This window comes from Myiozetetes cayanensis, unplaced genomic scaffold (assembly GCF_022539395.1).
Source record: "Myiozetetes cayanensis isolate MyiCay16 unplaced genomic scaffold, myiCay2020 scf3, whole genome shotgun sequence".
NCBI lineage: Eukaryota > Metazoa > Chordata > Aves > Passeriformes > Tyrannidae > Myiozetetes > Myiozetetes cayanensis.
In genome coordinates, this window is record NW_026087521.1 from 54,299,320 (window position 1) to 54,314,946 (window position 15,627).

A 15,627-nucleotide genomic window follows, 5' to 3' on the forward strand; every position below is an offset into this window, starting at 1 on the left:
CACATCAAATGGAAAACATAAACATACATATCTATGACAGATATCCTAGCAGGAAAGAAACTGGTTAGAGAGTGATTCAAGAGCACAAGTGAAATAAACTGGCCAAAAAAGCATGCCATATATATGCAACATTATTCCTAATTGCTAGGATTTAATGGTTATACAAATAATGTTCTCTCTCAACTGGGCTAACAAACCACAGCCTTAAACCACAATCTGTTTATTTAAAATAAAGCAGTAGCTCTCTTCTTCTGAGGACTGGTGTGTTGGGATGAGACCTCTGTGTGAGCATTGAAATGAAGGAAGTCACCAGCTTTATTTCTGTTTTCTCTCTGAAAGAACAGAGCCCTTGTTTGCTCCAGCCAAACAGCCAAGGAAAAGTAAAGTATAATTAAAGTTCACTATAACAAACCCTGCTCACAATGACTTGCATTTATAATTATCCCAACTGCAAGAACCAATTTTTTTCATTGGTAATTAGCCCTGGTTAAAGCAAAACACACAAGGTTGACCTGAATACAACAAAGATAATTTTCTTGCTTTTCTCAATACTTGATATATTGTGAATGCACGTGTGCATTCCTTCCTTTTTTTTCCATTTCCTGTCAGGTTTTTTCTCTTTTAAAGTATCGTTTGATCATCCTTCAGTGTGAATTACTCACTATAAAAATGCTATCTACTGATATTTAGCATAAATGAGGCATTGTTATTCTGATGCAGAAAGTTTTGAGAACACACCAGAACAAACAGCCAGCTAAAATGAGTGTTAATCCAATTCTCTGGTGTATTACTTAGAGCAACATTAAACTGTACAGTCACAATTAACAAGGATACAGAAATCAACCTACTTGAGTCGAAAGGGCTATTACTGCACATGCCAAGAAAAGAATCGCTGTATTTCTGTATTTCCCCTGTTTTCACTATGGATTTTCTACTATTCTGTCCTTTTATATGAGCACAAACCAAGACAGGAAGAAGTACAGTTTTTAAATGCTGCAGTAAACCTTGCGGAGGGAGTTCCAACTCAGCTCAGAAAGATTTTCACAGTACATGTCTTAAGTGAGCTGGATGTTAAACATCAGCAATTCTCCTTTCACTGTATAAAGATTAAGAAGTCAGTTAAAAAGATTATGGGTAAATGGGGGGAAGCAGTTTGGCTCATTTCTGCCTCAGCACTTCTGTGCCTGCTACCAGGGAGAGATGTCAAAATGAGACTGTCCCAGAGCACAAACACTCCTCAAAGAGCAGTGGCAGAACAGAGCTGTGGCCACAATGCACCCAGATGCAGCTGTGATGACCAGCAACAGCTGTTTTTGCTTTGAGGTTGTTTAGATTCTCTGTCCATAGGACAGCCATACAAAATTAGGGAGCACTCCGGCTCTCAATCCATCAACAAGCCTTTCACAAGACGAAAAAACCACCAGCCCTCAGTTCCTTGAAGCACATTATTTTTCTCTACTCAATTTTAACACATTCTGCATAACACAAAGCTGCATAAAAAGGGCTCTGTTACCTCACAGAAGCAAAGCAGAATGTACATGATACAGTAAGAGTTGGTTTTTTTTTTTAATATCACAACACTTCACAGTCATAGAGGTAGTGTGTAAAAGCTTCTATTTTTCCATGGAATTAAAAAGATCAATTTAAAACTACTTCTCTAACTGTAGAAGCCTTTGATCCTCTTAAGCATTATTTTAGCAACCCATGGTATGCAAACAGTATAGCATCTTGTGTTTTAATCTTAAATACTGCTGAGATTTTAAGCTACAACTGTTAACCTTGTACTGAAATGTCAACATTCAAGGTCCTTGCGGCTGCTGTTGTATTTGCCACCTAACTTCCTCTCAGTCTTACAGTTCAACCTATGATAAACATATGATAAATTATCTAGGCTATAAGTGAAGGATTTAATTTCAATTTAATATTACTGAAATCCAGTTTGCTCACTAAGTGCAGCCCTCGTCCTCCAAGATGATCACTCATCTACCCACGAAAGGGAGGTATTTTTCAGGACATTTAATGCCACCCTAAAGAAATATTAATATTTTAGGGCTTGTCAGGGATACCAGATTTCAGACCCCATTGCAAGCTCTGATGTCCATTCTCCATTTATTTGTGCCTTCACACCTTTTCCCGGCTTAATGTTGCTTAAAAAAGAGCAAAGACTGTCCAAAGCTGCTGGCACAGCCCCGTGATGTAGTCAGAGGGGATGGGTCAGTGTTGAGAAGCTCAAGGCTTTCTTTTCCCAGTCTGAACCCTGGGGCTCCTTCCATTCCCCCAGGTTTTGACAGCTGAGGGAGTGACACAGAGGTCTTGCACATACCAATTTCCACACATTGGACCAGGACCTGCTCTGCAATTTCAGTGTGGGGAAAGAAAGCACAAAAGGCAGATGGTTACTTAAAGGTGAGGGTTTGAAGCATCTCTTCATAAAAATAGAGAAAAGTATGTGCAATGTTTCAGGAATATTCCCTACGTCTCATTTGGTCAGTAAGTGTAGAGAAAATCTCTTCTGCCCCTATATATTGCCACTTATGGTGGCTTTTCTTAAAACAGTTATTAAAAAAGCTTCAGGTGTTTGCAGATGCTTCAGACAGAGCAAAATATAGCTCAAGTCATGTGCCAACTTTTAAAATGTACTTTTATCTAGCTGCTTATTCTTTCAGTCAGGTGTTTTGTCATAACAAACTGAAACAAAGGCTTTTTTTTATTGCACAAGATATTCAATGGCTTTTGTGTTCCTAGCGTCAGCAGGAACGTCAGAGGATTGTATCCAAGGAGCTAAATGTGCAAGACCTAGGGTCAAAGCAGCTGAATACACCAACCTCAGAAAACACAGACAATGAATTGCAAATGACACTCAAAACAAAACGGGGAAAAAAACCTTCACACAGAAAACTACAAAAGAACTCCACAGATACTGAATTGGCTTTCTGTACACACTGATCCTGCTTAACTGTGTGTGGTAACTAACCAAACCTTCTGAGACTAATAGTCATAAAATAGAGACTCTGGGGTGGGGGAAAGATAATGGGATGGGGGAGAACTGTAAGGAAAAAGATTGCATTGCTCCTCTTCCCCCCTCCTTTTTTTTTTTTTTTTAATTTAAAGGGAGAACATACATCTGTTGCTATTTTCTGCTGTTTTGATGCGCTGAACATGACAGTTCAGCATAAGGCAGTTACTTTGCTATTAATTATGCTGGAGAAGCCTCACAAAAGGTGCAGTGTTTCAGTTTTGAACACACAGAACAAAACAAAAGGTTTAGTAAACCCAACTGAAGTGTTAGTTTCTTCACGACACAAAGTTGTGCTACTGTAGCTCTCAACTTGCAAGCAAGCCATCAATAGGAGACATGATGAACATGGTATGTACAGCACCAGGCTGAATCCAGCTGTGTGAACTGATGTGTGACTGCTCAGGTCCTGCGTGGGACTCACTCTGGCTTGATCACAGGCTGTTATGACTTGGATGCTTTAATGCTACTTTAGCTGTGTATTAAAAGAAGGATTAGAACTTACTTGATGTCAATTACCCACAACAGCAAATTTACAAAACAGTTGGTTTTGAGTGGCCAGATAATAACACTGTCAAATTACACGACAGGGAATTAATTTTGTTTCAGTCACTTAGCTGTGGCATTAGTTGCCCTTTTCATCCAAACCAGAAAAAGTCTAAACTCTAAACTACAGCTGCAGGAAGTGTTCAAGTAACTAACCACTCTCTTTCACATTTTGATTCTTCTTATTCTCTGATGTCAATGACAACTATTCATATATTTATTTTTAGCTCACCTACTCAATATTCAGGGAAATGCTCTTCAATCTCTGCTCTGCCTCTCTTTGTGATTACACTTTTTAACTCTTTTTGTCTGGAAACACACAGTACATCACAGCATAAAGAGAAAAAATTCCAGTCCTGCAGCTATGCTGAAAACTTGAAAGTTATGATGATCATCAATAAAATCCAACAAAAAAAGCAGAGGTGTCCCAGTTTATCCAATTTTTCTTTTTAAGTCTTAAGACCTGCATATACGGTTTTCAATAAGTAAAACTGACTGGCATTTTTTTCATTTTAATTTTTCCAACTTTCAGAGGTAAACTCTTTTTTCCTCAAAGCTAAAGAAGTGCTCTTTTACTTTTCCTAGCGTAGCTTTCACGTTAACAATTTCTCTGTTCGTCACTTTTGCTACATAGCTTCAAAAACTATATAACACTTCAAAAAGGAATAAAAAATACAGTCTTACCCATGGCTTGTTTCCCCATGGCACACTGATAAGTGTTTCTTGGGGACTGGTTGTGGTGAGGATATGGAATCAGCCCAGCACAGACACCAAGAAGTGTGAAAGGCTCAATCTCCAAATGCGTTGTATCTCTTAAAAGAAAGAGTACTAATTATAGCAGGCTTGTGAACAAACAAGTAGAATTTATTTAATTTAGTAATATCTCATAATACTTCAATTCTGTTCAGGAAAATGTAAGTCAGTAGGACTCTAAAATATGGACTCACTATGAGATTTTTATTTTTATTAAAAAAAACCCCAACAGCAATTTTCTTCTGACTTTAGTTATTTCCATATGAGAAGAAATGAAGGACAAATAAATGAGGGTTTATTCCATCCTGAAGAGAAAGCCTCCAGATAACAACCATCTGAGGGAGCTCAGTAAGACAATAAAACATAGTTTATACAGTAAGACCTAAAATGCCTTTAGGAATGTCTTCTCACGTAATGACAGTCATTAGATTAGATTACTAAGCTCAAAGATCCAGAAATCTGATGAGGAGATGGAAGAAGGAAGAGCAAGACAAAGTGTGGTATTGAAAAAAACCAGAAGTGTAGTTCTGGTTTTCCCAGGTTAGTTATATAGTATCAGTTAAAGGGAAAACAGCTGTGTCCAAAACAGACCCAGTGCCACAGCTGATACAGCATAATGAAACAGTATTTGAAAAGCTCTGCAAATATTTTGGAAGTGATTATATTGTTAAAAGACAGTAGTGATGAGAAGTAAAAAGACAAGGGTAAAGGAGTAAAGACTGAGAGATGACAAAATTTGTTCTACCTGGCATGATGTTCAGAGGAGAAAGTCCATACTCAATAAAGACAATTAAATCATAGCATGCATTGGGATGCAAGTGGAGTGACTAATAACTAAGGATGAAGTGTACAATAAAGCTTGGCTGCAGCAAATATGAATTTAAATCAAGATAAGTAATTAGGAAATGGGGAATTATGAAATACAGATAATTATAACCAAACCTATTCAAAGCCTATCTTTCATGTCCTGGATTTATTACACAGAGCTTGGGTTTAGGCATACATTGCTTCTCCCACACATCTAAATCCAGTGCATTCTGAAAACTCCATCTTTAATGTTTGACTTCTCTTGGAAGTTTTTTTGGAAGACTTTAAGTATTTAAACACATTCATTTTTTTACTAAACTTTGAAACCTTGCAAAGGAAATGACTGGAAAAATCTTTATTACAACAGCACTACAAGCTCACAAAGGCTGAGGAATTACCCACAAGTACATACAGGCCTAAGATAAGTGCCAGCAGGAACTTACATAAACAATGTATGTACTACTGGAAAAAAATGTAATCTGAAAAGTGGAAAAAAAAATCTGGAAACCCTGAGGAGTAAGCCAATCAAACCCTCTATCAGTCCTAGAAATCTTCATAAATCACAAATATGCTTGAGCAACCTAAAAATCACCTGCTGGGCAGAGGATAGCCACTATTTCCTTCACTTGACAGAAAGCAGCCGTGTTAACTTCAGCCTTTCTTAAGAAAATAGAAATGGTAGAGTCCCAGTTGCAGTCAAGTAATTGCAAAATGGTCTCAAGAGCCAGCAGCAAACTTAAAAGCAGAGCCTGCTCCCCCATTCCTCAGAACCTCACAGACCTGCTGACACTTCTTGAACAATAAAACAAGAGGCTTAATTGAAACTTACTGATAGTGAAGTTCAACAATCTCTTCAGAAGGTACAAGTGCATGGAACTACATATTACAGACAGGGTATTCAACACAAGCCTTTTTCCATTTAGGTCAACCCTATTTCAATCAAAGATGATGCAACATATGCAGATTCTGGTATCTTATGAAGTATTCCACAGTGCTAAACAGAGACCTTCAAACTTTACAAAGCAGTTCAATGTCTGCAGGTCAAAAATGCCACTGGTGGAAACGGGCCCAAGAAAGGAAGGTAACCTTGTGAGTTTGAAAATCAGAGTTACAGATGTGTAAGGAAGAAACTGAACATGTTAAATAGAGTCAAATCCTCCAAAGAAAAGCCCCCTAATTGGATTGGAAAAGTAAAGAGAGGATACTGTAGCTAAAAAAACCCCTACATTACAAAAGCAGGAATGTTAATGGAATACTTCACAAAAGCGGAGAACAAGTTGTAGCTACATGGCCATGCCATTTCAAATGCAAGATGGTCATTGGGAAAAGGGAGGACACAAATTAACTACTCGGGATGTAGGGAATATCATTACCAAACACAAGGAGCAATGTACTCATACGATGCAAGCTCAGATACTTAGGGCACGTTAGCCACAAGCATTGAAGCTAACCTCAAAATGGACAATACAAAAATCTCCCAAACTTTTTGCCAGTTGTTTTGAAGTAATTTCCTCACACTAGTCCATTGCAGTTCACCGTCTCCTCCTACTTTTGCCTCAGCAGTGATTTCATGGGATACACTCCCATTAACCTTCTAAGCTGAGTCAGGTGTCCTGTAACTTACATTTTTCGGCTCTGGTATTCTGTGGAAATTACTTAATTTTGGCACAAATGACAGCAATTGTCATTTTGTGCGTGCTTTATTCATGTGCCTTTACTCATGTATATAGAAGTCAGTCAAGAGCATGCAAGAGTAAGTTCTTAAAGTGATAAAGTCTTCATAAGCCTGGGCAGGAGCAACGCAATTTAATTAGCAGAGTTAATGCATTTCATCTGGCAAAGGTTAAAGATAATTGAATCCAGCTCCACTGAAATCAATGGTGTATTCCAATTGGCTTCCAGGAGCACTTGACCAAGACAGATTATTCGGAAAATACATTTTCTGCATAAATCTACTGATCAAACATTTCAGGAGATAACTTCTAAAACCTCCTACATAGCCTTCAGTTTACAGAATATTGTCAGAGAAACATTAAAAAAATAATTAAAAAGACAGGACTTAAAAATTCTTTAAAAATTCTTCCTTCCTTTAATGTGGGCTCTTCAATCACAGTGAGAGGGGAAAAAAACGCACCAGGTCCTTCAAATAGGTGGAAAACACAATAAATCTGGAAATGTTTCTGAATCAAAATCACGTATCAAAAATGTTTTTAACACATGGGGTAAAGAATACACAGAATGATATAGACATTTTTATCGGGGCCTATTATACACCCAACAGTCAAAGGGAAGGTCTCATTCCCTTCTTGTAAGGTGGCTGTCTAAGGTCACTGTATAGACACAAGAGAAATTTCCAAACAATGATCATGACATGCTAAGATAATAATTTAACATGTGGAAACATTTGCTTTCCGGATACCTATTGTATAAAATTACTTACAATGAGCAGCCCAATGATTAGAATGAAAAAAAAAAAAAAAAGCCATATCAAAAAAACCCAAAAACGATAAACCTTGAACTATTCCATATTTTTAGGAGTTATTGGCAGGAACAGATCTCCCAGAACCAAAATATTTTTTGGTACCTATCCTGTGATAATTTAGGATGTGTGTGAACCGACTTCTTTCTTTAGCTTTCACCTGGAGTGGTTTCAACCACTCGCAGGGAGCAGTGTGTACATGTGAAAACAGTAACATTATTTATATGCTTGCATTTCAGAGGGTCACCCTATGAAAGTTTCCCCTGTGTCAGTGTCTGAATGCATACTTACTTAGTAATTGTATTTTCATATAGTGCGATGTTACAGTCATTTTCTTCATTCACATCCAAATATTCAACGAGGCCTTCATGCAAGAAGTCTTCGAAATTCCTACCGATAAATTAAAAATTACACTAGAAGTACTGTCTTATATTTCTGCAAACATAAAATCATAGTATGTATCTAAAAGAAGTGTATAAACCAGATAAATACTTCTACAAGAAAATTTCTGTGCATATTACATATTAAAAGAAAAATGTATTTTTTAAATAATCCTGTTGCCCATTCACTGCTTCAGTCTGACTGATGAATGTTACTTATTTGAATAAGCAATAAAATCTTCCTGTATGCACTTATCATCTCTATAAATGTAAGGAAATATAGGGGTAATCGGGTAAGTTTTTTTGATGGTTTTGTGAAATGTAATTAAGAGTTAAATTTAAATACTTCTGTGTGTGCTTTTTTCAAACAAACAAACTAAGAATTTGCAAGGACTTCCAAGACTAATTCTGAATGTGCCCATTTTAGGATGGTCAGGTCGATATTCCCTCAAGGTGTTAAATTTTTCAATCAGGAGAAGGATGACACTGCCTCAGGCCTTCCACTTGCAGAAAGATGAGGCTGTCAAAAGCATTTATTCTTTACAATCACCAAATTTCATAGTGGTAACAAAATAAGAAGAGAAGACTTAATTTGACTTAAATAGAAAATCTCCCTTATAGCAATGATTAATTTATAGAGGAGAGCAGACTTGTTCTCTTCACAGTGAACCCCACGATTGTGAACTAACGACTGGCTGAAGTATTTCGACACAGTATTTACTTAGTGAAGATTAATACGGTCTACTTGAGTTGTGTACCTGTATCCCTGAGCCAGTTCTTCCATATGCTTGTTTGTAACCGCAGGTTTTTGCTTCTTGACAATTATGTAAGGTCTGCAAATTAAAAAAAAAAGGATTGTCATAGCAAATTCTTTGGCAGGTAACTTAATATACACTTATATATTAAGAACTTATGCACCATCTATTTTATAAACTACTTTTAAAATTTGTTCATCTTTAACTCATACATCCACATAAATACAATCAGTAATTATTCAGACCTTAGTTTGACATATTGTCTATGAAGCACTTAAAAAGAGTACCAGAAAAAAAAAATCAAGATTTCCATTTTGAGGTGGAAGCTGTTTTTTTCCCCTTTAAATTTTTAAACTAACCTTTTTTTAAGTTTTACCTACAGATTTTGATGATGGCTTTAAAAGACTTGAGATTTCCCAATCAACAAAGCTAAGAACAGCATTAAGTACTATGGCTATTGCAGAGACTTTATAGAAAACTGAATGAACAGTTTGTGCTCAAGCGTCCACATGCAAGAATGCATTTTGTGGTTACCCACGTGATGTAAAGTACAAGCATTTACTATGGGTGATCTCAGATGAATCCATAAATTTCAACAGCACATGGATCTCTGAAGGCTTCCTTACTGAACAAAAACACTGACACAAAGGATGGGGTGCAAGAATGAAACGTCGAGGGCTGTTGCTATTTGGACAAGTTGCTTTTATAAAGAGCAGCAAATAGCTACAAGATACTCGTGGAGTCCCCTCTAAAGTCTAAATAACAATTAGAAGACTAATAAGTACTTTTAAATGGTTAATAGGGGTATCCGAACAATTGTAGGGTGAGGGGTGCCACAAAGCAAACTTGGTAAACTCCTGAAAATCTGCATAATTTCCCTTGTCTTTATCTTACAAATTGGAAGCTTTACTGCATCTCCAAAACTGGAGATATGAACCCTGACTGGAAAACGACTTCTCTGCCATTGAATACACCCCTACTCTGGATCTCTGGACCTGGTATGATAAATTGATGGTTTGTACATTTATTATTTTGGAGCCTCTAGCATGCCTCAAACTGTATTCAGCACACTCTGAGATTCAATTAATGGATAAGGTGGAATGCCACCTGCTGCTTTGTTAAAGTACACACAAAATATGCACATGTTAAAATATGTATATATTCATTAACTCATTTTGCCTCTCCCAATCTCTGCTTTGTTCATCTTTTATGCCTTGTTCTTTAGGCTGATTACTTGGGCCTGGAGATGTTTTACTTGTAAATAACCTAGCGCAGTGCTGCCGTAATCTGACTGGGGTCTCTCTATCTGCTACTATAAATCAACCTGATCTTCTGCCTCAAAATATTGTTATGTTCCACTCCTCCTCATTTTAGCCAGCCAATTCTTTTGCTTTCCTCCATGACATGACTGCTACTTGGGCACTCTTTCTATCTAATAAAGACCACAAGCATCTCAAGGTGATGACCTTCCTTACAGGCTTATCAAATTCCCTGTTTACTTAAGGGTAAGCAATGAAATAATCCAAAATTGTGAGACATCCTTCTTGGTATTACAACAAACAGGTATACATGCCTGAGGAAGTTCTGCACTCTCTGAAGACAAAGAGCAGCTTCTCAGTCTAAAATGTGATATGACACCCATGGAGTATCAGGTAAGTGGCTGCTTGTTTCTCACTTTACAGGAAGTTACAAAATGTTCCTCCAAGGACACTGAACATTACTGGAGTTGTCAATCAGGTTGATTATAATTCCCCCCCTTTTTTATTTTTAAAGAAGACAGAAGAAACATTTTGGTTTGACTTTTGTTTACAGGTAAAATGGATTTATTTGGACTTCTTTGTTTTATAAGCTGCTTGACTATATAGTATGTTTTCAGACCTGTCCATTTTGAAAGATGGCTATTTAAGGACAAAAAAGATGCTCAAGTCTTACTGAATTTGCTTGTATCTGTACAGTGCATGAAACAGTGCTTACAGTAAGTTCAGTAGTGAGATAATACTGACAGGATGTTTACCTGCACAGTCTCCCCCATCAGAGGAAATGTAGACACATCTGTCAGACAGGTTGGTAGAGATGGAAACGAACTCATTGATATAACCCGCTCGACGCATTATTCGAAATGTGTTGACTAATTTCTGATGATCACGTATGACACCAAGGATGTTACCTATTCAGAAAGAGAATAAATACCTGGTGCATCCTTTGCACATCTAAAACTCTATTTACATGCATAGAAGTACTTCCTGCTTCTTGCAAATAATAAGAGTTGTTGTAAAATTTCTCTTTGCTTACATGTGTAAGAATGGGCTTTTTTTTCCTCTCAGTAAAAAAATTGTCAGAATTTCACAGGTCATCTACCTGCACATCTCCAAATAGCTTCATAAACCAAATGATGTGCTTCATCCAGCTTTCTTCAAATCTGTTTCTGCTCCAGTGGCCATTCACCAGTTGGCATACAAATAAACAACAATTCTGAAATCTGCAATTTCACCTGAGACAGATCCAAGGTCTACAAGAACAGACCAAGGCACTGTCCTGTTGCCTGTCTGAAATTTTAGAAAGTCCTGGTATTTTTAATATATGTGATCATTCACAACAGCACCACAATTCCTCCTTCAGGTACTTCGCTCAACTTAGCTATCTTAGCAGGCTCATACTTGAGTATTCTGATGCATGATGAACAAATAGGAGAGTAAAATTCAGTTACAGAGTCACCTAACCAAAGTAATCTCAATATATAAAATAAACTAAGTGTAGTCACATTTGAAACAAAACTTCAAAAGAGAAGACAAGGGATGATAGTTTGGGGAGTTTATAAGACAGTACAAAGGTTTCTATAGCTTAAAGGATTTGTACTTAACAGATTTGCTGCCCTCTTCGATCACAGGTTTAAATCAGGATCAAGTAAGCCATTCACAAGTCTGAAATTTTTTATGGATTAAACCCACAAACTAGTAGATTGAACAGTAACTTGTTTTGCCTCACTTAGTACTAGTTCATCTATATTTGGGAAAACACTATCTTGTTCCATACCACATACTTCCTTGTGAAGGAAGAGTCCAATATTTTGGCTCTGCACTCCCCTTTGGACCACAAAACAAGACAGCAGAGAGTGCATATGGTTTCACTGAATCTTATCTGTAACATACTGCTACAGAAAAGCAGAGCAAAGGAATGCAGTTTGGTCAAGTGTTGCTTTTATGTTATTGGGAAAAGACAGAATTGAAGAACAACTTTTGTTTAATTCAAAGGCAAATGGAAAACTTATTCATGGTGACAGACATTACATACTAGTCCCTGGAAGTGGATGCTGTTGACAAAAGGCTATTTTTAAATCACAGTTGTAGTTTTAAAAATGTCAACACTTTGAAATCTAATATCACAGTACCTGTTGTTTTAGAAACACTAATATATCTACTGATACTAAAATATCAGTAGTAAAAGAAACACAAATGTACAGACGCAAAGCACATGTGCCAAATCATCCCTTTAACAGAGAAGAGAGGGCTGTTTTCCAAAGTCTAATTTTTTCTAATCATTCCCAAAGCAAAATGTCCCTTAAAAGGTGATCTTAAAGAGAATAGCATTGCTAAACTTTGCAAACAACAGATGCTTCTGTTCTTAAAGGCACTTTAAAGTGCATGAATATAAATAAAAACAAAGATTACAGAATACTAAACACATTCTGTAAACGAAGCTCTGAATTTGTAAATGTATTACAAATTTAGCAGTAGCTTTCTCTTAAAAGTACTTTATGAATGGCACCACCCTTGGTCAACGTCTGAAAAAAAATTCTGTAGTTCAATGTACATATTTCTGCAAGGAGGCTTAAAAACAGGGCTGAAATTTGAAAAAAGTTTCAGTTTCTCAGCTACAGACATCTGCAGTCAGAGTTCTGAAGACACAACTTCATGCAACTAAGTGTCATGATCTGGCCTGTCTACTTTGCCCAACCCTATCGAAATATTTACAGAGGACATTATTTACACGTGGAAAACAACATCTGCAATTGACTGTGCTCCAGAAATTGTCTGGAGGGTTTCCGAAGCCCAACTCTCCATCAGCAACACATCAGAGTCAAGATTGCTGAGAAGTAACATACCGTTAAGGAAAACAAGGAACACATTTGGATATGAAAGTTCTTCACCACAGAGCAAGTTGACATCTTCAACTCCAAGATTACTGGCTAATTTAATAATTGGGCCATCTTCCATATCTGTAGTAATATGAGTCATGAGGGCAAGATTTTTAACCAAACCACAAGCCTAAAAAAAACAACACACCACACATATTTTATTCCTTCTATTCCAGTGTTTTAGCATTTACAAAATAATAAAAATGATAAAAAATATAGGCATTGAAGCTGTAGTTCTTAAGTTATCCAAACATGCATAACCCTGTATTTCTCTCTTCATAGCAACAGCTACTCAACAACATAATGGAAATACAAAATCAGTCTATTTATCAATTTTCCAGATATTCTGTAAGTTCTGACACAAACATTGATGCTTTTAAATGAAAAAGATCCAATTATCTTTTACAGTGCAATTATATTTCAGCTGCTTAATGACACTAGCTCATATTGAGTACATACTAACACAGAAAGTTCACAGTTCCCCCCTTCCCAGTATATTAAAAAAAAAAAAAAAAGAGAGAGAAAAAAAGGAAAACAAAACGACTGTCAGCATCAATTGTTTGATTGAAATAAATGGATGATATCATTAAAGTAAAATATACAAAGGTGGTTTTGTTCCTCAAGTTAATGGCTACACAAATAATGGTTTCTAGAAAAATTGCAGGTTGACACTGCAACTTCAAAACAGAACTTTTATTACAGAACAAAGTGATAGGAGTTTAGGACTCCCTTCTTTCTGCTCTGATCAAAAGAGAGCAAGTAGTTCTGCAGCAAAACTGGGGGGGGCCTCATGTTGTTCTCATACAGCCAAATGATTTCAGAACTGTTTTTGGACAAGTCACTCAGGAGAAAAAAGGTGATATAGTAAGGAAGACCAGAATGTAAACAGGGTTGTCAGAAGACAGACAAGTTGCATTTTCAGGCTGAGGATAATCTACCTCTCCAGAAATTTCCTCTTCAGAATTCTTCCTCTGATGGAGGATCACCTGCTTCAAAATAAACAGGTGTCTCCATTCCTCAGGATAAGAAACACAAGAAGCAAAACAGCAGTTCCTCACCTCTCCTTCAGGAGTGTCAGAAGGGCAGAGCATCCCCCACTGAGATGGTTGTAGTGATCGAGGACCACTCACTTTCCTTGTCTTTTCAAACTGAGAAGAGATTCTAGTCATCATTCCCAGAGCAGATATATAAGACAAGCGGGACAATACTTGCGTCACACCTTGGCGGTCCATTTTGAATCTCTTTAGAGACCAATTACCCTGTAGAATAAAATTCATGTTCCAAAAAAATTATTCCAGTTTATCCCTGTCTCGACTTTTTACGGTATCTAGACAGAATGATATCTGAGAAGCTTTGCAAAGCAAATGTTGCCCATTTATATAAAACAACTTTCTAATTACCTATCTGCATATAAACTCCTAGTTACAGCGAATCTGTACTAAGTATTAAAAAAGAGTTGAAACCAAAGAACTGCTCTTTCAGATGACAGGATACTTTCGCTATTATAGATTCAATCACACAAAGATTCTTCTTCATCTGTCCCTCACAGATAAATCCATACTCAAATTTAGCTAAATTGAATTATTTTCTGTTCTCTTTTTATAGTTTGTTGGGGGTTTCTTTGTAAAAAAAGGTCTTTTGAGTGAAGTAACACTTTTACAATCGATCCCACCAGCTTTCACTTTTGCCTTTTTTGTGATTTATGCTGACATCAAAGCCCTCTGTACTTTCTTGAAGCCTTTTGTTTTTAGAATCCAGAGGGGAAAGACTCACTGATGTGTCTTCTCACAGAAGAGCGTGTGTGTGTGTGTGTGTGGTGCGTGTGGAGTAGATGTACCCAACTTCTCTGGTAGGATTACAAAAAGCATGAAATGCAAGATCCATGCACATATCAGAGTTTTCACGTTCCAGGACTGTCACAAGTACTATCACTTGTGGTTTTCATTAGGAAAACAGAGGAGTTCAGACAATGTTCTAGGACACAAATATGTTTCAATGCTAAGTAGATTTAATAGTCTCTACTGTAATCTTGAAATTTGGCACTACAATTTTTGCCTTCATGACATCTACTCCAGATACAGTTCTCACCACCTGAGTCACTGGGTACAGAAAGTTTCTGTCTGAAATACTACTATTTACCCCAGGCACCACGTTACTGGTCAGTTCAAAGATAACATTTCCCCAAGGATTGCCTTTGGCTAGTTCCTATAGCCTTTTTGATACACTCAGCTAACTAACAAATAATTTGTAGCTTGCTTGCTGTACTACATCAAAAATCTTTTAGAGGGTGATTTGCTCGGCTTTTTATTTACATATAAACAGCACAATCCCATTTAGTGATGAACAGCAAGGAACCACCACCCACACAACTGATTTTGCTATTTTCTTCCACTGAAGAGACTATCAAATAGTCTCAAATCTGTAAGAGAAAGTGGGAAGACAAAATGCCCCATGGTCAGGCAGTCAAAAGAAACCTGTTCATCTCAGCATTCTGAGATGATGACCATCATGACCATTTCATTCTTTAAAGACTAGGAGTTATGACAATGTAAGTGGAAGACCACAATAAATGAGCAGTTTTGCCTCACACTAGAAATTACTGCATCTGTAGTCTCAATTAGCTTGTGGTTTCTTCTTTGCTGCCCAGAAGAATCTGAAATCAAAAAGACTGGAGGAAAAAGGATGTAAAAATGCTGCCTGAGAAACATTACAAAAAATTCTTTGTGCTGAATCCTTCAAAAGTTGTCAAAAAAACC

At 37.0% G+C, this 15,627-nt stretch overlaps 1 protein-coding gene across 1 annotated transcript in view; it reads right to left on the reverse strand.

Moving 5' to 3' along the window:
* The window catches only part of POLR3B (RNA polymerase III subunit B), a 75,171-nt gene that overhangs the window by 30,715 nt on the left and 28,829 nt on the right, over nt 1–15,627 (reverse strand). Inside the window, exons 14-19 of the mRNA XM_050324664.1 lie at nt 13,930–14,130; nt 12,839–13,001; nt 10,759–10,903; nt 8,740–8,823; nt 7,893–7,991; nt 4,247–4,374 (exon numbers count right to left, since the gene is read on the reverse strand). Of these exons, the coding sequence (XP_050180621.1) occupies nt 4,247–4,374; nt 7,893–7,991; nt 8,740–8,823; nt 10,759–10,903; nt 12,839–13,001; nt 13,930–14,130 (820 nt within the window). The remainder of the gene's footprint in view (nt 1–4,246; nt 4,375–7,892; nt 7,992–8,739; nt 8,824–10,758; nt 10,904–12,838; nt 13,002–13,929; nt 14,131–15,627) is intronic.